At 40.9% G+C, this 14425-nt stretch overlaps 1 protein-coding gene across 1 annotated transcript; it reads left to right on the top strand.

Moving 5' to 3' along the window:
• Positions 1-2154: 2154 nt before the first annotated feature.
• Positions 2155-13773, top strand: pde6d (phosphodiesterase 6D, cGMP-specific, rod, delta). The gene is made up of 5 exons (XM_026147665.1): positions 2155-2421; positions 9227-9315; positions 11008-11133; positions 12373-12478; positions 13012-13773. Exons 1-5 carry the CDS (start codon positions 2372-2374, stop codon positions 13091-13093), a joined length of 453 nt encoding a protein of 150 aa, XP_026003450.1. The 5' UTR covers positions 2155-2371; the 3' UTR covers positions 13094-13773.
• The last annotated feature ends 652 nt before the right edge of the window (positions 13774-14425 follow it).

The following is a 14425-nucleotide window of genomic DNA, read 5'->3' as shown; positions in this document are numbered from 1 at the left end:
GAATGAATATCACCAAAGAACTTGTAAAATTACCGCTGCAGCAGAAATAAAGCATATACATTTTTGTATAGAAATGTGTACTTTAAGTATAAAATAAATTTTAGAATGGTGACTTGTGCCCATTCTTTTCTGTTTGAAAGGAGCATGAAGCTTTGGCATGTGTGTGAAAATGCTTAATCAGCTGAGTATTCTCCAGCACTTTATTCTGTCTCACACACCGTCACACTCAAGCCACTTCCAAATTTTAAATGAGTTCACAAATTTAAATGGAGAAACTTGAGGTTTGGAAGTTCAGTGGTTACCACTGTTGCCTCAGTGAGGGGTTTGTGGTTCACATCCCAACTGGGCTGTTCTTTGATGAGTTTGCATGGTTTTGATGTATGGCTTGTAGTCTTACAGAATTTGAGTGATCAGTACTACAAAACGCGACACATACACCAGTCGTGCTAAAATTAGCACTCACAGGTGAATTCAATAATGCTGATCATCTCCATCTCTGTTAATTGGCTATGCACCACAGACCTTAGTAGACAAACTGTTACTTAAAATGCCATCACTTGACCCAGCTGTATTGGCACATTATAGGTCAATCTCCAACCTTCCTTTTATTTCAAAAATTCTTGAAAGTGTAGTTGTAAACCGCTAACTGATCACGTGCAGAGAAAAATAATTTGAGGAGGTTCAGTCAGGTTCGAACCTGAGAGATGCATCTCCACCTTCAGCTGATCCATGTACTGTTCACTGAAGCCTCATCAGAAATGGTCTCAGTGGAAGGGTTGCTTTCAAGAAGTCATTGTTAAGAAAGGTAAACAAACAAAAGCCTGAAGTATGCCACATTACACAAGAACTGGACTGAAAATCCGTGGCAACTGGCCCAATGGAGTGATGGATCCAAATTAAAAAATTTACAGCCTGCATCTGTTAAAAACGGTGGAGGCTCTCTCATGGTTGGGGCTGCATTTCAGCCAGTGGTGTTGGAGATCTTGTTAAAATCGATGAAATTATGAATCCAGATAAGTATCAAAAGATTTAGCATCTGCAAAAATGGTAAATTGCTGCACCCATCTCCCATTTTCCATGCAAATTATAAAGATATAAGGGGTGCTCAAAACTTCTACATAAGCCTGGTGCAGTCGTACTGTGTAAAATTGTATGCACACACAGATTTGCCACCAACAATGAACATGTCTGTTTTTAGTATTGTTTGGTCCTGGAGAAGGACAGCCCTGTTTGGATTCTGCGTGCAAACCACAGTTTCCAGCCGTCTTTAACAACTTAAGAGAATTATACTGCACAATTTTCTCATCCAATAAAAGAATATTTACTACATCCGTTTACCTTGCATTTTATTTAAAACCTACAAAAGGATCACATATTTCTAGCTGTCACTAAGGGATATTGCCCTTCAATATAACTAAAGCTTTCAGACAGTTGTAGGGGTCGCAGTATATAATTATTTGTGACACAGTCATACAGGTTTAAAATAATACGAATTAGAACTAAATACCCTGAATTTGAACTGAAATGTAACATTTAGGACAACTGAGTTAAATTCTATCTCTGAGCTACGTTTTGATGTAAGTACAGGATATATAATAAAATATGTATAATATAAGACCTATTATTTTTTGCACCGTCAAAATTAAATGAGTGAAATGAGTGTCTTGAGCTACACTATAGCTAACTAGTTTACTTGCTAAAGTTAACATTACTGTTGGCTAAAGGGAGTCCGCGCACGGCTGTGGTGTTCTCACATACATTACACGAAACAATACAATTTTGCTCCAATAAAAGTAAAATAAATGACATAAATTAAAGATTTTCTCCATTTCGGTCGTCCATCACGGATGCAGCGTCTACTGTCGCGGTTGCTAAGCAGCAAGAGCCGAGCGTCGTAGGGGACACGGTCCAGTTTAACAGCCGCTCACTTCCGGTCTTTAAGGGCAGCCCCTGAATTTGAACACACGCCTAGTTTTGCGTTTTAGGAGAGTGAGTGCTTAAATGATAAAAGAAGTAAGCACACAGACAGCGCAATAATGATGTAATACTTTGTGTGTGGCGTTGCCACTGGTGACGCGTCTTTATCCGTTTTAGTCCCGCCCTTGCTCGCTATTCTCCCTGTGATTGGCTGATAGTGGTTCCCTTGCGTTTCACTGGTTAGGCTGTGTGCAGCCCGTTTGCTAGCTGGGTATATTTAGCTGATTGCATTATCGGATCAGATTTAGCCTGCAGTCCAGCAGAGTAGTGAACGTTATTTCAGGTGAATTCTGACTAGTAGTTAGCCAAGTAGTTAAGCTAACGTGAACAGCAGCCGTCTTTTTTCAGAAAAGTCTAGGTTATCTGTAAGGAGCGAAAACAAACCATTTCGGACATGTCTTCAGACGAAGACAGGGCCAAGGAAATTTTGAAGGGCTTCAAACTGTATCCTTTTTCCTGTTTGTGTTGCGCGAATGTTAGAAACACAGCAATGAGCTAAATAGCTAGCTGTCTGGGTAAAGGCATAGGACAGGATGCAGCAGCCACATTAGCAGGATGGATGTTGTTGTACAACAAGCTTAGTTGCTAAAGCTAACCTGCCACAGTCTCTGGGCACGGAGTTGTATAGTTGCTGTGTTCCAGTGTCTGAACGGACACAACAGCAGCTCATTGAATGACGACCTGTGGGCTCACATGAGCTTCCACATGAGGGTGAATTCGCCTGCAGTTGTAGTACCTGTGGCACATGATGAGGATGAGATTTTGCTCAGGTAGCTGAGAAGTAACTGTTGTGCCTCCTGTAACTATTATTAAGCGCCTCACAGGTATGTGACTCGCGTTGAGCATAGTCTGACTGCTGTATGGTTCCGTAATGCTGGAAGTTGAAACCCAGGTGCGCCTCTCTGTGTGATGATGGCAGACTTGATTCCACGCAGCTATTCTGGATTTGTATGCTAACCACCAGAGCAACATTGGAGATTGCAGTATGACCTGTTAAATGTGTACTCATGTAGTGAGTCAATTTTATTCCTCTTTGGTGTGCCTGTTAGCGCTCATCCAGCACATGTCTGAGAAAGTGACCGAGCAACAGATTTGTGATTAGAGAATAGGAGATGCTGTGCAGGATAAGTGTTCAGCATAAGTTACCTCAGTCATTTAGGTAGGTAAATTGAGTCTCTTTAAGCTTGATGCAGCTCAACATGTCATTGATTGATTCATTAATTCTGAGTTGTAGCATCCAGTTTGAAAGACAAATGTCAGAACATCAGTCTGTAAACTAAACCTGAAGCTGGTGTTTTGTTTGTTTTTTAGCCAAGGGGAAAAAAAAAAGACAAAGTGATTAAAGTCATGCAGTAAAAGTGCGGTAGAGTAGTATCACAATAGTCTCTTATGTGTAGGTTATCATTGTAGACTTATTTTTAGGGGTTACACCTTGTGTACACATGCTGTAACATAAGCATGAAGCAGAAGCTAAGGAGGTGTTTCAAGCACACATCTGATGTTTAGGTTGCCTATATCTTATAAGAACTCAGCGCTGAGTCAGTTCACAATCATTAAAACACTTGTAAAATAGAAGGACATGCCTAGAAGCACTCAAACACACGAGTAAAACTATGTTATAACCTGTGTCGCACAGAATTAAACAAATACACTTCATTTCTGATGCTCAGAAAACATAAAAACTGAAAAGCATGTCCAGATTAGAAATCTTACTATAGAAAAAGTCTACAGAAAAGAAAGGGGGGGGGGATTGTGTGCTTAATGGTTAATGGTCTGTGCCAGTGTCACCCTTTCATGTAAATTAGCTTGAAGCTACACTAGAACATCCTGGGTTAACTTGACCAGTTAAGAACCAGCTTTATGTGAGCACTTTTTACTGCAGGCTTGATTTATACATTCACACACATTTCTACAGCACTTTTACTGCATGCCTTTAACTGTTTGGTCAGACCTCTTGATGCACTGTGGTAATGGTTAAACCCATGATTTAGTGGAATGGAGCTTTACTGCCTTCTGTCCTTATTGAAATGGGCTAAAGAGAATTTTCTTTTTCCCTTCTTTAGTGTAATGGTAACACAGATAAAGTCCAATATGACAACAGCCCTGTTTAACTAATATAATACTAAAGTAGTGTTTGTGAAGTTATGTCACTTTGTCCCATACTGAGTAGTCATCAGATTTGTAAATGGTGAAATGTGATGATTTTAAATGGCCAGGATGTTCTTACGAAACCCCTTCAGACACCTTGGAACTGGAAGGAAGTCTTCTAGAAGGATTAGTCAGATTTCAGCAAGCTGCTGTGAGAGACTGACAACTAAAAGAGCTACACAGCGGTCTTTGTGCTAAAGCAGACAGCTCTAGTGTTTGGTACTTCAGTGTTTCCAGCTGGCTTTTCAATCTTTTGATATCTTTCTAGATATCAAAAAAGTAAAATAATGACCTTTGTTTTAACTGTATGCCAGCTCAAAACACTATTCATCTTCTTTTTATGGTTTACTAGTTGTAAATTAAAGGCAAAATATAAGCAGCTAATGTAATTGATGGTAAAACCTCAAGCAAAGAAAAGTTCTCTCCGTTTCCTAAAATTGCAGTTATGTGCTGTGAACATCACCTCAAAATAAATGGACATCAAAATTGTATTCTTTGTTTATCCTAACATGTAATACTATAAAAGCTATTTTGGCAGCTCCACAATCAAATCTTATTGAATTCTGGTGTAAATGGCTTAAAGGTCAGTAGTTGTATAAATGTTGGGGTTAGGAAGTTGCCAGTACTTGGAGCCATTAACATGTCTTTAAAAAATAAATGCAGACTAAAATGTGACAGCAGCTTTTCACTGGGGGCTCATTAACGATGTTCTGACGGGTCTGTGCAGGCACCCTGGTGATTTACACACACACACACACACACACACACACACACACACACACACACACACACACACACACACACACACAACCTGCAGCAGACCCACAGGAGGCTATGGTATAATTTTGTATGATGTTATTGGAGCTGAAGTGTGTATGGGTTTTAGACTGTGAGAAAGTGATTGGAAGTAAATTGAATAAGGGCATACATTATTGGGTGTAAAGCATTTGTGGAGGTGATGGTTTTTATTTTCTGAGCCTTTTTTTTGTTTTGGTAGTGTGTAAAGAGGATTCTTCTGGATGGTGTAGATCTGGTTATGCATGGAGGGATTAGTGAAACTGTTCAACTCAGCATACTTTACTAGAAAGCCAAAGGAAGGGGGAGGGGCTAGTAGAGGTAATGGAGTTGTGCTGTCAGTGGGATCTGACCCATACGGCTGGGATTATACTCCCTTGCAGACTCAGCCACGGACAGCTGTCAACTGCAGACACTTAGCTTGGAGGAGGTATGTACATTTGGTGCCCTTCAAGTGGAGTGGCTGTGGAGACAACTGTGCACAGACCCAACCACAGGGAGGGTATGTGAAAGTCCACTCAGTCTCTTATATACACTGTTTGGACAAAAGCCACACAGCCACCATGTACAGGGCTCAACAGATAACAAATATTTTACAAATGGGCCAAAAACCTTTTTCCAAACTATAAATGACTGTATTCACTGTAGTGAAGATTGAGTGGACTTCTCTGGGAGGTCAGAAATGAATTACTAATCACATAAACATGTGACCACTAAAACTACCTTTTCAGTTCAAAAATGGAAGTAAATAACTGATTTGGCATCTTAATCAAAATAATAACATGTTGTACTTATATCCAATAAATTTGAAAATTATAATAGCAATTATAGAAACATAGAAAAGTAACTTTGGCAATTAAGGACATCTGTGACATAAAGCTTACACATTTGTAGAACTGTGTTCTTCAAGCAAATTCGAAAACAGTATAAGAAATCCACTATTCATTACACTATTCACAGATGACTAATGAATAATCCCATAATATGACGACTTTCATTCCTCTGGGGGGTTGGCCAACAGGCTGCTGGTGGAAACTGTGCTACTGTTGTCTGAAGATGAAGACAGAGGAGAAGGGGAAGGTGTTTTAGGCATTGGTAAGAGAGAAGGAAAGGCATGAATGCAGAAGTGTGAGTAGGAACTCTACATGTAGGGACTCTGACTGGTAAAAGGAGAGAGCTGGGTGATACGGAGAGAAGGAAGGTTGATATATTGTGTGTGCAGGAGGCAGCAGCTTTTCACTGGGGGCTCATTAACAAGCAAGGGAAGCACTCAAGGTGGATTCAAACTATTCTACCATGGTTTAGATTGGAAGTGAAGCGGCGTGGGGGTAATTTTTAAGGAAGAGGATGTGAACAGTGTTATGGGGATGAAGAGGGAGTGAGGTGGGATCATGAGTTTGATGATGGAAATTGAAGATGTGACGTTAACGGTTGTCAGTGCAGAGTGTCCCTATGGCGGGTGGGAGTTGTTAATTTCAGTGTAATGTAGGTTATGGGAACAGAGGTGATGGTGTTGGGGAGGAAATGTGGAAAATTACGTGGCAGTGGATTTTGCAAAAAGGATGGAAAGGACTGTCAAACATACAAGAAAAGAGAGGAACATAGGGTGGCATAAGGTCACCTTATGTTCACCCTGAGTGCAGTCTGAAAGACATATGAGACTCCAGGGTGGTGTCAAGGGAGAATGTAGCTAAGCAGCATCTGATGGTAGTTGGTAGGATGATTTTAGAAATTAAGAAGAGGAAGCGAGTCAAGGATTAAATGGTGAAAGTTGAAGAAGGAAGCATGTTGCTCAGAGTTCAGGAAGGAGCTGGGACAGGCTGTGGGGTTTGTTGGGAAGTTATCAGATGACTGGGAATGTACAGCTGAAGTGGTGAGAGAACCTGTCAAGAAGGTGTTTGACATATCCCTTGTATTTAAGAAAGAGTATAAAGATACTTGGTAATGGAATGAGGAAGTACATGAAAATATTCAAAGAATGAGGTTGGCAAAGAAAAAGTATGATAGTCACAGAGATGAAGAAAATAGACAGGTGTACTGAGAGGTTTACAGCAAAGAAAGAGGTGGCAAAGGCTCATAGTGAGTTTGTGAAGCTGGAGACTAAGGAAGGACAAAGGACTTGCAGAGAGATCACGCTGAAAAGATTGTGCAGCAGCCTTTCAATCTCTAAACATAAAGATGGAAATCGAGTAATGAGTGAAAAGAGTGTTGAGAAGATGGAGGAGATACAGGAGTAAGGATGGAGGACAATTTTATTTATACAGCGCCAAATCACAACAACAGTCACCTCAAGACGCTTTATATTGTCAGGTAGACCCTACAATAATACATACAGAGAAAAACCCAACAATCATAACCCTATGAGCAAGCACTTCGGCGACAGTGGGAAGGAAAAACTCCCGGAGGGGCGGACATCTGCTGCAACTGTTTGGCGTTAGGGGAGGAAGACGGGACAAAAGACATGCAGTGGAGGGGGCCAGAGATTAATAATGAGTATAATTCAGTGCAGAGAGGTCTATTAACACATAGTGAGTGAGAAAAGCGACTGGAGAAGAAACACTCAATGCATCATGGGAATCCCCAGCAGTCTACACCTATTGCAGCATAACTAAGGGAGGATTCAGGGTCACCTGGTCCAGCCCTAACTATATGCTTTAGCAAAAAGGAAAGTTTTAAGCCTAATCTTAAACATAGAGATCGTGTCTGTCTCCTGAATCCAAACTGGAAGCTGGTTCCACAGAAGAGGGGCCTGAAAACTGAAAAAAGCCTCCCATTCTACTTTTAAATACTCTAGGAAGAACAAGTAGGCCTGCAGTGCGACAGCGAAGTGCTCTAATAGGGTGATATGGTACTGCAAGGTCATTAAGATAAGATGGGGCCTGATTATTTAAGACCTTATATGTGAGGAGCAGGACTTCAACTTCAATTCTGGATTTAACAGGAAGCCAATGAAGGGAAGCCAATGCAGGAGAAATCTGCCCTCTCTTTCTAGTCCCTGTCAGTGCTCTTGCTGCAGCATTTTGGATCAACTGAAGGCTTTTTAAGGTGTTTTGAGAACACCCTGATAATAACAAATTACATTAGTCCAGCCTAGAAGTAATAAATGCACAAACTAGTTTTTCAGCGTCACTCTGAGAGATGATGTTTCTGATTTTAGAGATATTGCGCAAATGGAAGAAAGCAGTCCTACATATTTGTTTACTGTGTGCATTGAAGGACATATCCTGGTCAAAAATGACTCCAGAATTCTATTGGTTAGGTTACATATAAAATTATTGCTTTTTGTTCATCATCAATTTATCCATCCAGCCTCTTCTGATTATTGTGGGGGCGGGGTTTAATTGTAGCTACCATAGGTTGAAAGTGCATTATGAGAAAATTTTCAAAGGTCATATTACAGTGTATGATAGATGACTGTTCATAATAATAGTAGCCTATTAAAGGTCTGCTTTTCACCTGTGTTTTGACACACTGTCAAAAAAAGTTGTAACGTCATCATTTTCAACATGTTCCAGCCATCAGTGCTTGAGAATTTAAATCTGTACTCTGATGGTTTTAAGGTTGTTCTGTGGGTTTGTGCTGTTGTCCTCCTGTTGTTTCTAACGTGAGCAGTCAGCACTTCTGTACTACAGTAGGAAATTCAGCATGCAGGCTTCATGAAGTCTGAGGGAATACTTGTTCCAGGGTACCATGCTTTGGTGTTAATGGCTGACCAGTGTTAAGTTGTAGTACTGCTGTTGTTGCAGTAATATTGTTGAGCTGATCAGAGGTTGTGTTTCTTCACCAGATATCCTGCCAGTTTTCATTTTGCTTTGATTGGAATTAAGTGAGGGCATGGCGCATTAAGAACAGCTTCAGTTCCTTCACGTAAGCTTCTACTGGTTTTTGGCTGATGTCTCCAGTGCAGCATGTCCCTTTTGAAAACACCAGTTGTAGAAGTATCCAGATCCATAATTTTTATTCACAGTACACGCTGTTTGTTGGGAAAAGATCATCTTTAATTGGAAATGATACGAATACAAAATTTCAAATATTTTGAATTTGGCAGCAAACACTTGAAAAAGTTGGCAATGGGGTAACACGACAGGGAAAGAGCCTGAAAATATGCATGTTGAAAAGTCTCACTGCGCTGACCTGACATGTAGGGACTTTACAGGGAGGTGTAGGTCAGGTACACGCTAGGTTACAGCATAGCTGCTTTGTAGATCTCCCACTGCAGCAGAAATTCCCAGTAAGTCTACCGGTGTGTATTTGAGTGGTGCGTTCACTTTGGTTAGGACACTGTTACTTAACTGTTTCCTGCTAGAAACTGGATGAATCTTCGGGATGCAGAGACGGGCAAAGTGCTGTGGCAGGGAACGGAGGACCTCTCTGTACCGGGAGTAGAGCACGAAGGTATGTCTGCGCTTTTGACACTCTCAAGTCATATCTGTTGTGAGAGAACAAATAAATACAAATCTTCAAGACCTGTTTATCAGATGGTTTACCCACTAATTCATAATAAAACCCACTCATCTCATAAGCCAACATTGTCAGCTAATACTGATTGTTCTATATATGCAGTATCCTTCTCTCTGTTTATTTAGAGGCTGTATATTTAGACAAAGTCGTTTTTTCACATCATTTTAAGTTTAAAAATTATAATGTTGAAGAGGCGTTTGTGAGGGCCACTCAAAAAACACCAGATTGACCTTTTAATGTTACCAAAAGTGATTTTGCGGTTTTCAATCATCCTGTTGTAGAAACCAGCCTCTAGTTAACATTGGAAGAAATTGGTTTCACTCTTCCAGTGAAAATTGTGTGCAGCACAAACAATAAATGTGTTCTTTTGTAAATGACAGATAAGGTCGGAAATGACTGTTTATCAGGATCGACTGTTGCAGGTAAACAGGAGTGGAGTCATCACATCCATCATAAAATGTTTTGTGGCATTGTGCCTTCAAATAATGTAAAACACAGGACGACCAAGCAGAAAAAATGTGTTTGTCCATTATTGTTCAAGAAGTTACTTGACAGCACGATATCGCACTGACAGCAGGGAGTCTTTTATGAATTCCATTGTCATCACAGATTTTCCCGCAAATCTGAGGAGCCTGATCAATTTGTTACACTCACAATTGTTCTCGGTTTCCATTCAACCTGATAATTCAGTTACTGAAGTGAAATAATGATCAATGGGTTATGCAACTTTTTTTTTTTTTAGTGACAGTAAAAAGCTAAACTTTGTCTGTTAGTGGACAGCAAATCAGCCATTCATTATTCTTCACTCTCTCCCTTCCCCGTCATATCCCTCCATCAGTTTTTTAAACCATAGTAATTACACCTTCCTGTCGTTCTCGCGCTGTTCTTGGGCCTGCGGTCTCTCCTCCTGCACTTCTCCACAGCAAGTGTGAGCAGCAGCAGCCTCCTGTGACTGCAAAGGCTGGTTACTAGTTGTTGCTAGGACTACAGCTGTCAGTGTAGCAGCAGCCCTAACAACTAACATGTCGCTTAATTTCACACAGTTTGCTGCTTCCATTTCTTGTATCAGAGTGGCTATAGCTCAGGAACTAGAGCGGTCGTGCTAATTAGATGGTTAGTGGTTCAATCCCTGCCTGTTCTGGTTTGGATGCCATAGTATCATTGGGCAAGATGCTAACAATTCGTCGAAGTGTGGATGTTGGATGGAAGCACATAAGCATGGAAAACGTTCTTGTATGAATGGATGTGAACAAGTGAATGAAGCATGTTATGTAAAGTGCTCCGAGTGCCCCAGTAGAGTAGAAAAGAGAACCAGTCCATTTACCATTTCTGTCTTAGCTTTTCAGCTCCACTTTGCTACTTTTGTTTGCTTTGTTCCATCTTTATCCGCCACTTCTTCCACGATACACTCTGTTCTACAAGGTGCATGAATGCACAGGGAGGGCAGACGAGGGGTCAGTTGCCTTGACAGATTTGATCTGATCCTACATGCTGACCTGTAGCCTGTATAATTATGTCTATAAAGTCTTAGGTCCTGGGCCCACAAATGAAAACACTGAATGCTGGTGTTACGTACCTAGCTGTTGTAAGCAGAGTTAATTATATACGGCATATCTGTCTCTTCAGCTCGTGTCCCAAAGAAGATCCTGAAGTGTAAAGCAGTGTCCAGAGAGCTCAACTTTTCTTCCTCAGAGAAGCTGGAGAAGTTCAGACTGGAGCAGAAAGTTTTCTTCAAAGGACAGTGTTTAGAAGGTAATATGTGAAAACTGACAGATCAGTGTTCGTTTCCACATGAATGGAGCCCTGCATGTTCCTGTCTGGTTCTACAGACATCCTCTTATCCACATGTGGTACAGGGACCAGTAGCTAACGGAACATGTTAAAAACGGAGTCGACTAGGTACTGCTGGAAAAGGGCTATATGTTATCCATATCTTATCTGTCTCATATAATATAGTCAGTGTAAGATTAAACCTATTTTACTCCAAATTATGTCAAGTTTATTAAAATGTGTTTAAAATTTGTTAAAAAAAAAAAACAAAGACCAAAATGAATATATACAAAATACAATATTATTCCCTTAAAAGTGATTACTACCCACAGAGTGAGCAGTGAAATGCTATTTGAAGATGTTAACATGTTTGAAGTAAACCTCCCTTTCACATAGCATCATCACTTAACCTCGACCCCTCAGCTGTAATCGGCTGACTGCGTTATGTCGTCACCACGGTGGGCGGGTGAGAGGTCACCCAGGTTTGTGAATGCAAGAACTCAAGAACAAGGCAAAAAAGAAACTTTGCATCGATACCATAGCTGTGTCTACTAAAAATCTCAGACAAGTTCAAATCTCAATGACTTGGACTTGGTCAGTTTTTTGTTGTTTTTTTTTGAAAATCTTGTGAATGTGAGAACTTGAGAAAAAGACAATTTTGAAATTGATACTATAGGTGCGTTTACTAGGAGGCTAACAGCTTTTTGTTGTTTTGACCATGTGTAGGGACAAATGAAGGCCTGGTAGTCTTAGGAAGGTTAACCAATGAATACAGTTGCTACATAGTATTATGAAAAAAACAAAAATGATAAAATGCTCAGAATTAAAATCAAATAAAAATGTATTTTTGTGAATTCATTAGCAAATTAATTATAAGATTCTATAATCAAGCAAGTTGAAATCTGAAAGAAGGAAAACCTGTGCAGGGTTACTAGAAGGCGGTTTGAGAAGAACAGACAGCTCACAGCCCTGGAACCTGTTGTGCATTGTCGTCACTTCCCTGTTTCACTGTGTTTGCAGTACAGTAATCCCCCTGACACCCTGCTGCACAGTTCCAGAGAGAAAACACACAATCCACACCCACATAACATGTTTGTGCTGCTGTTTTCCACCTGAGAAGAGAAATGTCTGTGAACTAATATCTAGGCCATGGTGGTATAGTAATAGCAATGATAGTGTGTGCTAGAGCAGCAGCATTGAGCCCTCTGTCTCTCTGTCCAGAGTGGTTCTTTGAGTTTGGTTTCGTTATCCCCAACTCCACCAACACATGGCAGTCTCTGATAGAAGCGGCTCCAGAGTCCCAGATGATGCCAGCCAATGTTTTAACGTGAGTCTCTGCTCAGATGTTTCCTGTACTTTGTGTTTCTGTACTTGGACCGTCTCTGTTTTAATGCCATAGAGCTGTGCTAGGCTTTTATCTGGCCTTGAGCTACATCAGGCCTGCTTCCATAGCGATACAAAGTGTACATCAACACACAAGTGGTCTTATGTTCTTGGCTGAAATATATTTACATACCTGCATTTTATTCTGATGATCTGAACATTTGCACGTAGACGCCTTGTGGATTTTCAGCGACTGAATCATAAAAGATCCAGTCGCTGAGCTTCAAACCGCACAAAGTGTCGTTCAGCAGCCCTACATTCTTCTTTCAGTGCGCCCGGAGGTCATCTTTAAACAGATGACTTGGGAAGCGCAGGCTAATCATAATTAAAGTCAAGTCCCACATTTAGTTTCCTTTTATTCTACCAGTCACAGCTGTACAAAGTTGCGCAGCATTCATGTATCTTTTGCCCTGTTGTAGTGAATTTTCTGTTATGTTTCACTTTTACTAAAGGCTGACACTTGTCTTTGTTTTCTAGTGGTAATGTTATCATAGAGACCAAGTTCTTCGACGATGACCTGCATGTCAGTACTTCCAGGGTACGGCTTTTCTACGTCTGACATTTAACCCCCCCAAGTCTACCTTCCTGAATGCTGACACCCTGCCAAGGTCTGTAAATACCCAAGGTTAGCTACAATTCACAGCGGTAAAGAGCTCTTTGCTGACGTGGGATCAGCATGTTGGGGTGAAACCCAGCTGTGGCGCCACAATCAGTCAAGTGAGCTCGTGTTCTCTAGTTTTGTCTCGACTTGAAAACCTCTGGACCTTGGAAGAAGAGGGAAGAGGAGAGAGAGAACTCGATTGCTTCCCCTGTTCCAGGATCACCTCTCTCTCTGTTTTCCCCTTCAGACTGTTTCACTGTAAACACGTGATCACTGATCTCAAGTCAGCTAGGGAAGCCCTCTTGTGTTTTTTCTTTTTTGTAGTGCTGCCCTATCTCACTCCCAGGTAGCATTTACTCAGGAACAGAACAGATGTGTAACCTTCTGTGAATAGATATCATGTTTTCTAATCTCCATGTGTCATGTCATGGCTGGTCAAAGATGGACTGTTGTTGTTGAGGGAAGGTGATGCACTCAAGCAGGGGTGGGGGAACTCCAGGCCTCAGGGGGCCTATGTCCTGCAGGTTTTAGATATCAGCCTAGGTCAACACACCTGAATAAAATGATTAGTTCACTACCTCTGGAAGTGGCCTCTGGAGAACTTCAAGACATGTTGAGGAGGTAATTTAGCCATTTAAATCATGTGTTGGATCAAGAATACATCTAAAACCTGCAGGACACGGCTCTCGAGGCCTGGAGTTCCCCCACTCCTGCACTAGAGGGTCGGGGATGACATGAAAGCTCTTATTGTCATTTTAGGTGCTACAAATTTTATTGACAACTCAGATAAAATGTATAAACCTGTTACAATGAGCACTGCATATTTTACATAATTCAAATATAAAGTAGTATAGCCTTGAGGCGACTGTTGTTATGATCTGGCGCTATATAAATAAAATTGAACTGAATTGAGCTCATTTCCTCTGGCTGCCTCCCGTTTCAGAGGCTGTCTGTGAGCGCCCACATTTCTCACTTGGTATGTCTTTACTAGTAAGGGTGACTTTCCAAAGCAGGTGAAATGCAGCCTCCTTCCTTCATTTGAGCAACAGAAGGAGCACAACCTGTGCACTCTTCTCCTCCTCAGATGGTCAATTTGTTTTTTTCTAGTCATTGATTAGAATTGCTCGGTTTTTATTGGAGAAATGGAAGAAATATACATTTGTGGATATATTAATCTTTACACATTAACCCATTCGTAATGTTTCACTTTGATGAGTTGATGAGGCCCGTCTAACACTGCAGTGCTCATCCCCTGTTAGTTTTCACAAGCACTAACCTTAGCAGGCTGAC

This window comes from Astatotilapia calliptera, chromosome 17, assembly GCF_900246225.1.
Source record: "Astatotilapia calliptera chromosome 17, fAstCal1.2, whole genome shotgun sequence".
Classification (NCBI taxonomy): domain Eukaryota; kingdom Metazoa; phylum Chordata; class Actinopteri; order Cichliformes; family Cichlidae; genus Astatotilapia; species Astatotilapia calliptera.
This window is presented reverse-complemented; position numbering and strand designations above follow the sequence as displayed.

Excerpts from the sequence above, each read along its gene's own strand:
- pde6d (XM_026147665.1), top strand. The coding sequence starts at position 2,372 with ATGTCTTCAGACGAAGACAGGGCCAAGGAAATTTTGAAGGGCTTCAAA. Across the intron at positions 9,316-11,007 it reads ACCGGGAGTAGAGCACGAAG|CTCGTGTCCCAAAGAAGATC; the intron begins GTATGTCTGCGC and ends CTGTCTCTTCAG. Across the intron at positions 11,134-12,372 it reads CAAAGGACAGTGTTTAGAAG|AGTGGTTCTTTGAGTTTGGT; the intron begins GTAATATGTGAA and ends CTCTCTGTCCAG.